This window comes from Calidris pugnax, unplaced genomic scaffold (genome assembly GCF_001431845.1).
Source record: "Calidris pugnax isolate Ruff unplaced genomic scaffold, ASM143184v1 scaffold54, whole genome shotgun sequence".
Lineage (NCBI taxonomy): Eukaryota > Metazoa > Chordata > Aves > Charadriiformes > Scolopacidae > Calidris > Calidris pugnax.
In genome coordinates, this window is record NW_015090864.1 from 9,570,237 (window position 1) to 9,586,008 (window position 15,772).

The 15,772-nt window shown below is 35.9% G+C and overlaps 1 protein-coding gene across 4 annotated transcripts in view; it reads right to left on the reverse strand.

Moving 5' to 3' along the window:
• Window positions 1-15,772, reverse strand: part of ESYT2 (extended synaptotagmin-like protein 2) — an 84,928-nt gene that overhangs the window by 14,295 nt on the left and 54,861 nt on the right. For 2 of the 4 annotated variants that reach the window (XM_014945022.1, XM_014945021.1), the window contains exons 8-14: window positions 10,953-11,073; window positions 10,162-10,338; window positions 9,665-9,747; window positions 8,312-8,360; window positions 7,533-7,622; window positions 6,869-6,964; window positions 3,842-3,943 (exon numbers count right to left, since the gene is read on the reverse strand). In XM_014945022.1, coding sequence (XP_014800508.1) covers window positions 3,842-3,943; window positions 6,869-6,964; window positions 7,533-7,622; window positions 8,312-8,360; window positions 9,665-9,747; window positions 10,162-10,338; window positions 10,953-11,073 — 718 coding nt within the window. The remainder of the gene's footprint in view (window positions 1-3,841; window positions 3,944-6,868; window positions 6,965-7,532; window positions 7,623-8,311; window positions 8,361-9,664; window positions 9,748-10,161; window positions 10,339-10,952; window positions 11,074-15,772) is intronic. The other 2 variants (XM_014945023.1, XM_014945024.1) reach the window with 1 other exon arrangement.

The following is a 15,772-nucleotide window of genomic DNA, read 5'->3' on the forward strand; positions in this document are numbered from 1 at the left end:
CATATATTTTCACAGCATAGAAGCTTCTCTGATGAGAAGTCAAGTAATTATTTGAAAGAGTCAATTTACTGGAGAAATAACTATGCTAAAAGTATTGATAGGGCTTAGATCATTATAAAAAACTGTTGTTTGAGCCTCTTCAGCAGACAAACGATAAAAATACTGCATGCTCACTAGAATGAAGGCCTACTACTTTACTCAGTTGAATGAAGACATGCAGATAGATAAATTAACAATAGGAATTTGAACTGATTTAGCAGGTCAAAACCTCTGACTAATTTCCATTAACTAAGCAAATTTTTAAATTTTATTTTAAGAATAATATATTGTTCTTGACGTGACACATGTAAAGTAGAAAAGTATCACAGAAAATTTGCATTCAACTCATAAGAAGTAATTTCAGGAAATATGATTTTGAAATAAAACAGATTTCAAGTTACTATACTTTTGGCTGGCTTTTTCTTGAAGCACAATTTTTGTTTCCAGGGAGAATTCTGCCTTAAAAGCTATAGAGCACAGCAACCAAAACATTCATAATGGCCTTTTTAAACATGCTGGTTTATGAACAGGAACCAATCTCATTAATGCTTTGCCAAAAGAAATGCCTTCCTGAAATTCAAATCCAAAAGTGACAAAAATTTGAAGAGAGATTTAACCTTCATGCAGAAATGTATTTTTACATTTTCTTTTGGAATGTTATATGCTGAAGTTGGCCGATATATACATGATGAGATTCCTGGCATTCAGCTTTAACATTCCTATTTCAGAATGTACATACCATATGATGAAACTGGCTAAAACTAGAAGTAAGGTTTGGCTGGTTTTGTGGGACGTTTTTTATTCATTATTTTTCTTAAAATAAAATCAAGGAATCTTTCACAGCTATTTATTTTATATGCTTGGGACTTAAATTATTGTTCTTAAAGACCTTCAAAGATGGAGACTTCCTAAACATATGAATCCTAATGTTTAACTTTCCTTTTCATTAGAAAATTTGCAATGCCAACAGGTATGTTCCTTGCTGGAGTTTAAGGGCTGTTTCTTGATTTCTGACAGAGGTTAAAAAGTCACTTTGTTTGCAGCAGCCTTGTATCATTTCCATCCCCACCTTTGCTTCCTAAGGCTAAACTCATCCTAGTTACTCTTCTTCCACTAGTCACATTTATTAGCTTTCTCGTTATCATCACGGCTGCCTTTCAGATCTTTAATTCCTGCAGCCAAATCAGGGCAGTAGAACAGAAGGACTATGACATACATCTCACAGGCTACACTCCTCTTTCCACATACAGTACGGTGCTTGTCTTTCATAACAGCATGATACTACAGCACCACTACAGATCTGTTTCTGTAGAGCTATCCAGCAGACAACCATTTCTATCCTATAATTATATGTGTACAATGTTCGTCCTCTATGGAAAAGCACTTTATTTTTCCAGATCATATCTGCAAGTCATCAAGATGATTTTGAATTCTAAACTGCCCCACAACTTACTGGTCATCTTTCCTTCACATTTGCACCTGCATATTCAGTACACATCTTTTTCCCCCCTATATTATTATTTCAAAGAATTTTAGAAGTCAAAAACAAACCTATGTGATCAATTATAAAGGCAGGCAACCAATGATTCCTGGATATTGAACATGTCTCAATTCCTCTGGAATCATAGCAAGGATAGGCCAAGGGGGACATCAGCTGGGGCAAATATGTTTAAGCCAGACTTCAGGTTTGAAGGGAAGGAGCTGCAGGTCCATGTGGATGGTGGCTGAAAGGCTGGGCGGGAGGAGACTAGGAGAAGAAAAGGGAGCGTTCAATATAAAAAGCCAAGAAAAGGACTTGCCTTGGGTGACAAAATTGTCTCACTATGGTTCTGAGTGTTTCTGCAGTTATAGGAAAAGGGGACAGGTATACAAGAACTATACTGGTAAGTGACAGAGCGGAACAAATCAGATTTCAGGCTTGCATTCTGTAACAGCCAGTTACTGATCTGTAAGAGCTGATTTAAAATATGCATAATTTATATGTTATATAGACACCAAATTAGAAAAAATTAGCTATTTTTTGAGCTAATGATAATGTATGATAAAACTAGTGGTACTCACTTCTAAAAATTACACTAAGAACACTTTCATATTCCTTAACTTCAGATAAATCTTACTTAATGTCTGGATTAGGTGCCATGAATCTAGGTTCCCAGCAGCCAATAAACTGTCTAGAAAGGAACAGAGAGCACTCAGGGCACTGGATTTTCCTCTCCCTCTATAAAGTGAGTCTCCTTTTTAACAATCCTCACACCTCCCCAAGGAACTCATGTTACATGTTGATTAGGCATCTGAACGTGCAGGTGTGAATGTGTGCATAATGCCTCCTGTTTAAAGATGCCCTGAAAAGGAGGTGCAGTTTTATGACTGCTGAAGCTGTTATTACCTCTGGGCTACTACAGTCCTCTCCTCTCTCCTGGCCTGCAGCCACAAATATCATCCCCTTGCCTGCTGCAAGACTAGCACCCCTGCAACTGCAGAACAGGGCAGTTGAGGCTGCTGCTGCTGAAGGAAATCCAGACCTGGCTTTCGTGAAGTGGTTGTGATTCCACTGACTCGCTGAACGCTGCGGGGATTGGGAGAGTTTTGTCCAATGTCTAAACAAATGCTGCCAGAAGTAGACAACGTGTCCTAATACAAAGGGCCTAAGATCAACAAAAAAAATAAGGGCTACGCTCTTTAACATGCATTTTGATTTTTTAAAAAGTTATTATTCTTTTTAAAATCTATCTCGTATTTCTATAACTAAAAGAAAGAGCAACTACTTATTTTTAATACCAAGACAACTGAACCATAGCTTATGAACTGCATTTGTTATTCATTACATTTTAAAAAGATTTCGTAATGGATCTAATTTTTTTTGATACTTTAAAATGAATTTCCACACGGAAACTAACTGAAAGGACCACAGAAAAAGGGTTTTGTTGGGATTTGGAGGGGGCGGGGGGAAGGTGCTTTTAAATCAAGGTTTATAATATGAACCACAAGTAGCCAGCCAGCACGAATTTATCTGCACAATCTACAATGGCATATCCACCTCTCCCTGGCAAAAGAGGTTCTTATTCTGAACAGATTCTCTTTCTTTTTTAACATACCAAGGTTGTGTTTACAGATTAAGTGTAACATATTCAGAGGCTCATTACCTAGTAATCATCTTGTAACCTTAAATTCAAGCAAAAAGTATTAATTGGTGGTTCTCCCTGGCCTGGATTTTCCTGACTACTGACTAATTTGGAAAAAAAAAAAAAAAAAAAAAAAGAAAGGAGCTTGGGAATTTGCAAAACAAGGAGCATCATGAAGTGAAATAGAATTTACAAGGGAATTTATATTTTGGGGAGCACAAAGAACCACACCCATTTTTAAAGCAATACTTGAACCTGTGTGGAGAGGTTGCAAGTTCTTACAAACATTGAATGCATCACCTTTTAAAGAAACTACAAGGATGTTGGTTGTAATGTTTACTAGTTTAATTTCTTTGCACTAAAAGCACACAGTGTGCAAATACAGTATGCATTTTATTTCTCAACGAATCAGCAATTTAAGTTAAACATAAGAGCTTTTACAACAAACTTGTTTTGGGTTTTTATCACAAAAAGTTACTTACCCAATGATATGCTGATCAATGAAATTTAAGTAGCCTTTAAAATGCAATAAAAATAGCACAAAAACAATGCACACTTGTTTAAATCATGCAGCAAAACAAATTGCATGCTCTCATTCCACTAGAGTGAGTGGCTTTAGTAGCACTAATCCACACTCTGGCAGAAAAAAGGTACAATGCAAATAATACCAGAGAACTCACAAATAGTGCTCTATAGAGTGAGGTAGTGTTTTCACAAAAGACTAGTCCCGATGCTCTCCTCTCTTTTAAGTATCCACACCCAAAGTTTCCCTCGTAGATACTCTTAGGAAGATGGAAATGGAAGGAGAAAGCAGAGTGATGGGATTGTGGCAGAATGAATGCATAAGCAGCTTTACTACACAAAAAAGTTAAGGAAAACAGTCAAAGGATTCCAGAGAAAACAGCAGATAACATAGAGTAAGTAAATATTTGTCATCCTAAATAGCTTAATCTGTTAAATGACTTTCTGTAGCGCAGCAAGGTGAAAAGTTTTTTGTTTTTTATTTCTTATTAATTATTCAATGGTATTAGCCCGCTTGCCAAGTTTACTCTTTGTAGTTCAGGTTTATACGTCAGATTCAACTAAGTAAATTTAGAAACCAGCCTTCTACACTGTTTCTATTTCACTTTAAACATATTTTAGATAAATCATGCCAATATCTCAGAAACCCACAATTATGATGCAGCTGTGCAAAAGAAAGGCCTGTGCTGGAAATTATCCACTGTAACTCAAACAAAACAAGGCTGATGACGAGATCTAAAATGTACCAGTGATAAGTATTAACTTAAGAAATCCGTTTTGAAGGTACTAAAAAGTAATTATTCATCCAGAATATATTTCAGCTGTAACACAAAGCTGCAGACAAAAGTCCTCAAAATTATTAATAAGGGTCAGTGTAATTTTAACACTTCATTATCTTTGAACATTTTATTCCCCATAAATACAAGCAATCCAAATGAGCAATTAATTTTGCTATTACACTACACGACCCCTATCAGGGAATATGAACACAACATGAGAAGCCAGCAGATTTTCGTGTTTAGTCTGGTAAATGTTGTTCCCTATCAGAATCAAATGGACATTAAAAAGCTGTATTCACTGCAGTTTGTCTAGCAGCTGCATGACATTATCTAAGCATTGTCTTTATTGAATCTCTAGGAAACTTTTGAGTTCTCCCACATGAAGAAGTCCTCCCATATATTCCCACCCCCACTCCCCCCCTATAACTGTGAAGCCTTCTTGTATCTGGTTTTGGACAACTTGAATTTAACACAATGTTGTATTATTTTATTGTTGTAAACTTGTAAATGGAATTTTCAAGTGTTCAATGCTAATTTCTATTATATTCTTTATAACATATTTCTGGAAAGACAATTAGTTGAAGTTAAATACTGAGTCATTTGTAGAGTTGTAGCAACTGCTTTTCTGGGCTGGTAGAGCAAGAGAAAAAAAGAAGGTTAAACAGGTCCCACATTATGATCATCCTTATTCTCAACCCACCCAGGCAATCTTGTAATGAACATCAGACACAGCAATAAGAAATCTGGGATCCTGTTCTCAAATTTCCTAACTGGTCAGCTTTGTGCCAAGAACTTCCCCTTTCTGTTCCCTACAGCATAGAGATCTACTGATTAGAAGTACTGATTAAGACATTTAAATTAAAATACTGTCCCCAAAGTAGGTAGAACTCAAGACTTGCAGCCTAACCTTTCTGAAGGAGGGAGAAAACGTTACAGAATGTCTGTTTAAAACAGGAAGGGGAAAAAACTAAACTTAGGACAAAACCTGTGAGTGTTTGCTGGAGATGCTCATCTAATACAGAGAACTGGAACTGTATGGGAAAAAATTGGAGATTGTGGGTGAGAGAACTTTCAACTATTAAGTAAAGGCTTTACTGTATTTTAACAAATATATTAAACTTACAACAGTTTGAGTAAATTCCAGTAGTCAAAAATACAGAAATGGGTTCAATTTAATCTAGTGCACAAAAGAGATAGCAGATAAACTTTTTCTGCATATTGCAGTAGTCTGAAACTGATGTTAAGCACACCATAATTCTATTTCTGCTTACTCTGTACTAGAGTAATTATACTCTTTTTCTGCTAAGTTAAGAAGTTCCCTCAAATTCAATACAGTGAGGTGAAAAAGATAATGCAGGGCTCTATTCCAAATGAGCTACATCGTTTTAGCTTTTAAAATAAGCTATAAATACTACTTCCCAACACTGCTCTATACACCCTGGAACAGACATGAAATCACCAGTCAGTGATGCAAATTGTTTAGGCTACTAAGCTTTCATTTGTTACCACTCTGTTTGATGCAGCATTTTAACTTAAACTTAAGATGAGTAGGAACATTTTAAAATGCATGCAAAAATATCTGAGGCTTGAAAACTTTATTCTCCGATTAGTATTTTAGTCATCACTTCCAGAATTTCTCATCTGATAGCAATGTTGAAAACCAGCAAAACTCAATGTTATGATTCACATATCTATTTATGGTAGGGTTTACTTTATTACTACTATCATTTACTTTACTACTTGAAACTTTATTTTACTAACCTGAAATAAACTACCAAACCTGAAATAAACTACCAAACTGTCTGTGCTTGTCATAAACAAGCTATTTCACAGCCCCATCATATAATCCACATAATGACAGTACCATTAATTTTTTTGGTTTTATGTTTTGCACAAACAAATAAACAATACTCCAAATGACAACCTGACAGAAATCCCATGCAAGTGCTCTGCCACTGTAACATCAACCGCACAGTAACAATTTCAAGATGAGGACTTCAGTACCTTCAAAGCTACTACAGATACCCTAAACCAAAGCAAGCAAGTTTACCTGAACTTAAGATGTGGGTCTTTCCCCAGTTTCTTAAAATTTCTTATGCTAATCCCATACTATTTACAGAAAACACTGTGTAATAAAAACATGCAGCCTTTCAAAATCCAGGAAAGGAGCATTCTTTAAAGAAAAATCACACTTATTAAAGAGAAATATTTTATTAAACATACATCTATAGTACTATAGGACTAGAAATGTGGACCTTACATTACACGTTTTGAAACGAGAGAAAGTATAGAAAACATGGCATAATGTGTGTTAGTAAAGCAGTGTGCCATACTACCAAGCAAAACATGCTGGAAGGACACGAGAGATACCCATGACAAAAGGGGATCCATCAGAATATAACTTACAGGCAGGTTTCTTGCCGAGTCCAAATAGAGAATAAGCAATGCAGAAGAAAGCCCATCATTGGCTTGGTCTTTATCAGCTTTAATGCTTGTTAGCACCTAAACCAAAAACATACTGTAAGCCTTTCTGAAAACGAAATAACACTATTATTTCCGTCCCGTTCCTGAAAAATATTTTTAAAACATTTCCCAAAACACAAACATTCACAAATGCACACTAAGAAGCATAAGAAGTTTTCAAGACTCATACAGATACTTCAAATGCATTTTTATGGAAATTTCCACCCCATTGCCTAATATATTTTTTTTCTAGCCTGAGCAGATTAAAATATCACATCCAACATTATCTTCCAGGCTAATGAAATGTTAGCTGATATTCTCAAGCCATAACATTAAGAGAAAAGCAGAGGACCACAAAAGCATTTTAAATCCCATGCCACAAGAGTACATTGACAGATATGACTAATTTGAGATTGCTAAAGACAGACAGGTTGGAATAAAGTTATGGGTTTATCCAAATTCAGAATAGCCAGAGAATTAAATTCCTAACATACTTAACAAAGAAAACCCAAAACAAGAACAACCCAAAAAAATCCCACAACACCCACAATAAAAAATACCTCACAACAATTAAGATTAGAATAAAAATAATGTGTTAATTTCATACCTTGTCTAGATTTTCAGCAGTTGGCATCAATGTGAGCCATTCCAGTTTTAAATGCAATTTTCCTTTGGACACTTCATCCAAAGTAAACCACTAAAAGTTAAGCAGAGTACTGTGAAATAACCTGACACCAAACAAATACATGGTTGCAGTTGGCTCTTGGGGACGTTTAGGAAATGCTAAGATCTACTAGAAATTTTATGGAGCTGAAGTCTGCATAACCGGAAAAGATGTGATTCGTTGCTTAAAATTTCCTATTTCACACTAAATATTACAACACAGAATAACAACAACAGCCATGCAAACCTCTATGTTGTACAGTAAAAGCATTTTTTAAATATCAAGAGAATTCTTTAAGTTCTGTAAAGATGTTCTGGAAATACAAACCCTGCATAACATACTTCTGAACAATACATAAGACCTCACAACAATCCCTCTTACATATAGGATAAAAATTAGTCTGCTAAGTCAAATAATAGTTAAACTTGGCAATTGTCCTATTGTCCTAAAATTGACTCTTGTCCTGCAAGGAAAAGCTCTCACCAAATATATGTTACTGTTTTTTGCATACTAGTAATCTTAAAGCTCCAAGACAGAAGAAGAATGGCATTATTCTTCAGGTTTCACCAATTCAGATGTCCCTTAAACCACTGTATTGATCATCAAGGAATCTATTTCAATCGCATTATTCATGCGAATACAGGAAACAGGAAAAAAATAATACAAGAACTACAACATATACAACATATGGGTTTTTAAACCAAAACTTGCTGAACACTTACCTCATCTAGAAGACGTTCCTTTTCAACTTCAATTAAATCTATCATCAAACTAGAAAAAGAAAAAACAAAAAAACGAGTACTTTAGTCAAGAAGCAAAAAATTTAATACTGAACTCAAATCCCACCCTCTGCTTCCTGAGTATCCAGGCTTCCATTGAGATCAAAAGAACAGAATACTATTCTTTTAGCCCCTAAGAGAGGAAGAAGTAGGGAATGAAATGGCTTAAAGATGAAAGCAGGATAACAGAAAATATGCCTATACTAGAGCCCAATTTGCAGCTACAATGAAAAATGGCACAATATGGCTCACATACATATGACCAAATTTTCAGAGCAGTAACTACATCCAAATTACCCACTGGAAATAGCCCCTGGACATATGCTATGACCAAATTCATGCTTTGGCATTGTCTGGAAAAAGTGCTAGTTCACACAAGCTAAAAATGTATCACAGAATCTGCTAAAAATTAAACAGGGCAGACGACTACATGCCAGTGCACGAATATTTGACGTGGCTTTTGATTTTATTAGTACTGATGTACACATTATGCCACTTTTCCCCCCCACCACTTCAGTGTAAGATTAGGGAAGTGCAAAGAAAAGAAGCCTTTGTACTACCTACTTCTTTATTTTAATGAGAAGAGAAGTAGGTACTGTTGCTCCTGTTAAAGAGAGAAGGAGCTGGAAAGATAAGGGAGTTCTACTCTGTATGGAAAGCAACAATGGGAAGCTCCAAAACTCTGCAAGAAATAAAGGTGACAAATTACTGGAGAAAGAAGCTGACTAAAACCCTGTTTCTGGGTCAACACTAAAGGTAGGCCTATGGACTCTAACAGTGAGTAATGTTTGCAAAAGCACTACAGCAACTTTCCTGAATCAAACAGTTAAGATAAGCTTTTACAGAAAAATAAACTGTGAGATAGCCATTTAAAAACTGTGGAGATGAAGAAGATACACAGCTACAAAAAAGCTATATTAAGGTTGCCTGAAGAAATAATTAAGACTCAGTGATGCTTACGAAAGCAAGTAGGGCACAATTACTGAAAAAAACCCACCTTTTTTTTTTTTTCCCAGGTATCCACAATACTTACCTTATTTTTTGAAAGATATATGAAGATCTAGATGTGTATATACACAAGTACATTTTTATATACACATATTTACATGTATGAAGTACTTAGGGAACTATTACTACTGCTTACTGCCACCATTTTACCAAGATAATGAACTTATAAATACAGTAATGGAGCAGAACTACAATTGCAATAAAATGCAAAAAAACCCAAAAAAGATGACATCAAAATATTTCATATCTCTTTTCAATACCTACAAGCATATTGTCTACAACATTTACCTTCCCAGGAAGTCATCTTTATCTGGATCTTCATCAAAGAGCTCAATCTCTAGCTCCTGTCCTGGATGTTCATATACTAAGGCCTGGAAGTACAGTAAGATGGCACTGTCAATGGTAAAACTAACTACCTTTGTTAAATGGCATAGTAACAGTAAAACATAGAACTACAGTCCCTCTGTGTATTGGAACACATCAATAAGGAAATGCTTTAAAAAAAGATGCAATTTAATGAGTAGAACAAGTATAAGAGCTTTTCAGATGCGATTTGCTAATGCTGGCTTTAAGAGAGTGGGCTGCTTTTCAGAACTACTGATGCTTAGTCTAGACAGAAGTATAGAGATCAGTGGAGAATTTTGGTTTTGTTACAACACTTCGGGCTTTTAGAGGGAGACATCAATAAGTTCCTCAAGGACAGGCCCAGAGTATCTTCTTTAACAAAAGAAACTTCAGAAGACAACTTTACAGAACACACAGCAAGGTATTTTTAGTGATTATACCTCATAAACTTCATTCCATTTTGGGTTGAGATTTTCTTTGATGACCTTGCTTTGGAAAATCTGGTTGCCCACACGGATGATTCCGTAAGGATCTGACTTTCCTTTGACAATCCCTTTTAGGTAAGTATCTTTCCCCTCCAGGTCCTGAGCTTCAATAAAGTGTATCCTTAGAACACCCTGAAAAAAGAAAAAATGAGCTTATGTAGTAATCTGAAAGCCTCTGTGCCATCGCAATTTATGCAATATATGTTTTATAATTTCCATTGTGATTTTCTTAACATGAAACTTAGTTTGGACATACTAAATGGAGGGATATCAATGATGATCCATATACACAGCAGACCTAGCACAAAAGAGATTCCTGAAAAGAAAAACTATCATCAAAAAATCAGAAACTTGCCAGTTATATCAAGAAAAGCCACGCTACTGGATGTGAATAGCAATAAGTAGTAACAACTTTCAAGTGAAGAGCACTAACAATAGCTTGCAGTGATAATATAAAACATGTGTCACTTAATTTTTAGTCTCTACAGTTGAACTATGTTTTAACAAGTAACACATTTAAGATTCTAACAAAACAAAAAGTCCTCCTTAGCATTATTATTAAACATTAACTCCACAGAAATCATTTATAAATTAAATCAATTATTTTAAGTGACTGGATTCACAATAATTTGTACTATTGCAATAACTATATTTAGAAATTCACACAGATGTGCATATCTTTTAACAGTAACTACTACAGACAAACCTAAATGCCGAGCCATTAGTATTAACAGAACCGTGCTTACCTTTGGTATAGGAAACCGCAGCTGAGCAATCTGCACTTCACTGACAAGGGGGACTGTAATTCTATTTGGAAGGACCAGGTAGTTGGATATTATATCCAATATTATTGTATCTGATAAGCCGCTGTTGGAGAAAATAATCCTCAGTTACTTCATGAGAATTAAACACATTATGTCATACTAATATATTCCTTTTTCTGCTTAACAACCTAAATGGGGAAAACATTTGCCTTTTTGGGGAGGTAGAAGACACATCTGCTTTTTAAACTCTTTTTTTTTTTTTTAAATAAAGGATTCTTGTAAAAATGGCCACCAGGTGGAAGCAGCTGACACTGAATAGCAGAAACCACAGAGATGAATATGCTCATTTCCCCGCCACCACCAAGTTCCCTTCTCGCTCCCCTTTTTAAAGCCACCCAGGGTAAAAGGCTGTTGCACAAGTTTTCTTGCCTGCATTGCATATAACCAAGCAGATGTTAAGTGTTAATCTGCTTTTGTATTTCAATAATGATTTAACTGTCCCTGAAAGTTTGGCTAACCATGCCCACATTGTTATGAAACAAGTTCTCCTCTTGAGCTGGGAGGACCATCATTTAAACCAGAAACAAAGAAAACACGCTTGTGGCGTGGAGTAAAACATAGCCTGGGGAAGCAAAACAGGTTTTGTTCTGGCTAAAGGGAGTGGCAGTACAATCACATCATAATGAATCATCTAAACACCCAACCCCATACTTCCCCACAAACACAGAAAAGATTTCGAAGCTACAAGTCCACCCAGTTTGGGTGTGAGCTGGCACCAAATCGGTAGGTTGTCAGGCCAATGCCGTTGGTTACACACATTGCCTACACTGGCAGAAAGGTAGAACTGGAGTGGTACAACTCACCACGGAAGAAAAGGACTCAGGAAGATTTTAGGGGTATGTACAAAGGCTCAGAGAGAAAATTATAGAAGTACTTGAGATATTCTCAACGGCACATGCACTCTCACTAAAGCTGGCATCCCCTTCAGGGATGAATGACTTCTCCCAAAATACACTTTATGATTTTCCTTTTACAGTCTTTATGGAATTAAGATGCCAATAATATTTGATTATTTAGAACATTTTTCAGAATAAGCACGTGTGTGTGATCACCTTCTGAAGTTTTTCTAAGACTCAATCTCCGGTTGGGAGTAGCTCTGACTCAGCAGCTAACATACAAGGACAAAAACTGCAGTGAGATGTGTATTACATTTTAATTTGGGAAGAAAATTTCATGGTGATTAATAAACATATTATGGTAGAGATGGGTAACAGAATTAACCCATTGAATACAATCTGGCCTATTTCAAATTCATACTGAACTTTCATGCCAGAGATTGGCAACCTGTACAGCCTACATCCCCTTGGCTGCCTACTTCCACTGTAAATCCAGATGAACTACGATACATGATAGAACACAGCTGACTTTTAATGGCATCCAGTACAAGAGGAACAGAAGGAGCTCAAAACTGCATCAAGATCAACAAGACAGGTCTGTGCAGACCTCGGTTTATTCTCTAAAAGAAGCAACAGTGGACCATGTTAAGATATTGCTCAGAGGAAAAGCTTCCTCTCAACTTCTGTTAGTTCACATCTCTCCTAGAGAGGAGTCTTAATTTCCCCTTTCTTTCTTGCAGAGCTTATCCAGATATACTTAAAAAGATTTTTATTCTACATGAACACCGAACCTTATAAATTATAGTCTCTTCAGATAATTACTACAAGAAGATAATTATGTTATTTGAAAATGTGTAGCTTCCTTGGTAACATAAGTTGCTTTTCAAATTTCTCAGTTCAGTTTTGCTAAGCGTCAAATTCTCAACTTATGTAGGTTAGACTTTCTCTAAAATGAGCCAAGAAAATAGAACCCATTATTTTTTTAGACTTGGCTTAAATTTTTAAGATAAACATCTCAAACAGTCTTAACATTAAAAGGAAAATCATCACCTCAGTTTTTTTTGTAACTACACAAGCAATAATCACACTTTTCAAAATCCAAGTCTGATGATGAAGCTCCAGGAGAGAGATCAGATAAGTTTTTCCATTCATGCTTTTGTTAGTGTCCCTACCGGGCAAGAAGAGAAAGCTCTGCCTTTATGGTCAGTAAAGCACACGCCTTAAGAACAGATGATTAATGTAGAAAACTAACTGACCTAGGTCAGAGAAAGCAAATGAGCAGTGCAAGAGAGACAATGGCACCTGCAATGCCTTAAAAGAAAGGTTATCGTGCTCTTCTCTCTTCACAAACATTATGAAATAAGCTATGGGCATGAATAAGCCTATCCTGGACTAGGAAAAGGTTCAGAGATTGATTAATATTCAAGTGGAGCTACAGGAGATGTCCTTAAATAAGAGAAAGAGACAGCCTGAAGAACAACAGAGCCCTGTCACTTGGAGGATTCACAATCCTTTATACTAGGACCAAACCCCAACTCTGTGATTCCAAAGGTTTTATCCCAACACAAATGCTTGAGTTCACTAAAACATCTGCAAAATTAATAGGAAAAGTGAACCAGCATTAATGGAATTTCACAGTTTTAAACAGAGAAACTGGACTTGTAGGAGGTAGCAGATATTCCAGCTTTAAAAACAGGGAGCTAAAAAAGAATGCCAAATATCATAACTAAGTAATGAATTAAATGAATTATAAACCAACACGAGACTTTCAAGCTGTTCAAAACTTACCTAACCAGATATTAGCCAACTGGGATGCTCCCAGCTCCAAAGTATTCTTCATGAATACAAGGCAAAAATAACAATCATATTTATTATTTTATTATTTAAACTAAGAGCTCTGACCCATGAAAAAGATTCAAATCACTGATCAAGCAACAAAGAAAGATGTACCAATTTAAACTCTTAGGTTGATGCATCATCAATAAAGAACCTAAGATTGTAAACTCCAAGTCATTGATTCTAAGTACAATTATTTTTTCAGTTCATAAAAATGAGAGAAGTGTGAAAGGCTTCAGATAATTTATTAAATGTCTTCAAAACCTCATTTCATTGCAGTAAAATAATTGGTAGTTACCCACTCTGTTGTATTGCTCTCTAGCTCTACTTAGTTTTTAGTGAACGAATAAGCAGCTATGTATTTTTCCTGTGTCTTTATTCATACTGCAGAGACAGCACATCTCTGACTGCACCAGAGTATTTTTACTATAGCTCAAGCAACCATAACAGAATTTACCTTCCCATCATCCACTTTCCCTCCTGACAGCACGTGAGTATTCTCACAGCCTGGCTTTTGCTCACAGAGATTTTAATTCCACTCCTCTGTAATCTACGCTAATGATAGGATATGAATTACTTTTGTGTCCTTCCCCTTGTGGAGTCATACACGAAGAGCAACTGAAGTTGTTAACAGCTAACAGGGAAGCTGCCAGCAGCAAATGCAGAAATTCATTTAGCAGAAAACATTTGCATACAAAGTACAAGTAAGCAGTTTAGTGTGCAGCCAGCAGCCGCAGGACAAAAAAGCTACCTGTGGTGGCAGCAACCTCTTGTTCATCATTGTTCATAACAACTACATATGTCAAGCTGTTGTACCAAAATATACAATCTATCTATACAGATGAGAAAAAAAAATACAGCACTGAAGAAATCTCTTGGTAAGGCAGAGCGTGAGTCACCTCAGTTACAGTTACTATAGAAACTATACTACATGTAGATGGCCCCGTTATTTGCATATGTGGCCAACCTCGGTTGCTCTGGAAACCATAAACTTGAGATTTTTAGCAAGACTTTGTATACATCTGAGGTTTTGTGTTTGTAGTCAGGCAAATATGTAGCATGATATGAATCTCAGGAGCCCGGTATGTTTAAGTACTAAATGTAAATTTATTAGCAAATTGTTACTCAGAAGCTGTATTTTGGAAGCCATTCTCTCACTCATGAAGAAAACCCCTTTCCTCAGAGGCGGTCTTTAGAGGGCTTGAATCATAAGCAATTCTTGCATCCATTAACCTACTTAATGCAAGTTCTAATTTCAAACTGTTCAATTGGGATTCCATGCAATGGCTTCACATGTCTAAGTAAAGCAGAAATTGTTTCAGGCATGCAACTGAGCACTAAAGGATTAATTTAATACCGAAATTCAAACTCTTGTTTTCAAACAATAGAAAAAATAATTCTGGAGTCAGCCAACTCTTGAGAGTATGGGATTCAATAGAAGAATTAGACACAAAATTCAAGTGTGTATCAGATCTGTCATTATCCCCTTACCCATTGTCTCAATATTAAAAAGCCCCTGGGTAACCATTACAACTTGATAATTATGAATATATTCATGGGGATTTAACCTTATTAGGATTGCAATGATTCAAAGAAGCTTGATTTTCACCTCTGCTTCTGCTTTTTTCTTTGGTGTTTTATCATGCGCTATTTTGAAAAGCTCTGAATACACCAAGCATTTTTTCTAGCTATATTTTTGCTACTCTGTTCGATCTTCACATAATAAACTGAAAGCTTCAAAAGTTAGTACTCAGAGAGATTAGAAAGTTTATTTAATTTGATTACTGTCTTAAGGTATTCCTAACTACCTTTACACAAGCAACTAGAGATGTATCCGCATACAAAGCCATAAACCAAGATGTTGTCAGCTAACCGGTGTGAAAAATAAGGCTCTTTGTCTTTCTGCTGTAGACAGGAAATACACAAGATTCTGAGAATCTGGAATGGCTGACAACACTAAAAAAAGTAGATTAAAAATTAACTTTTCAGAATGTTTTTAATAAGACCTACCAGATATGCTTTTAATGTACTTTCACTTATAGTGAAATCACTACCGTCTGCCAATTGCAC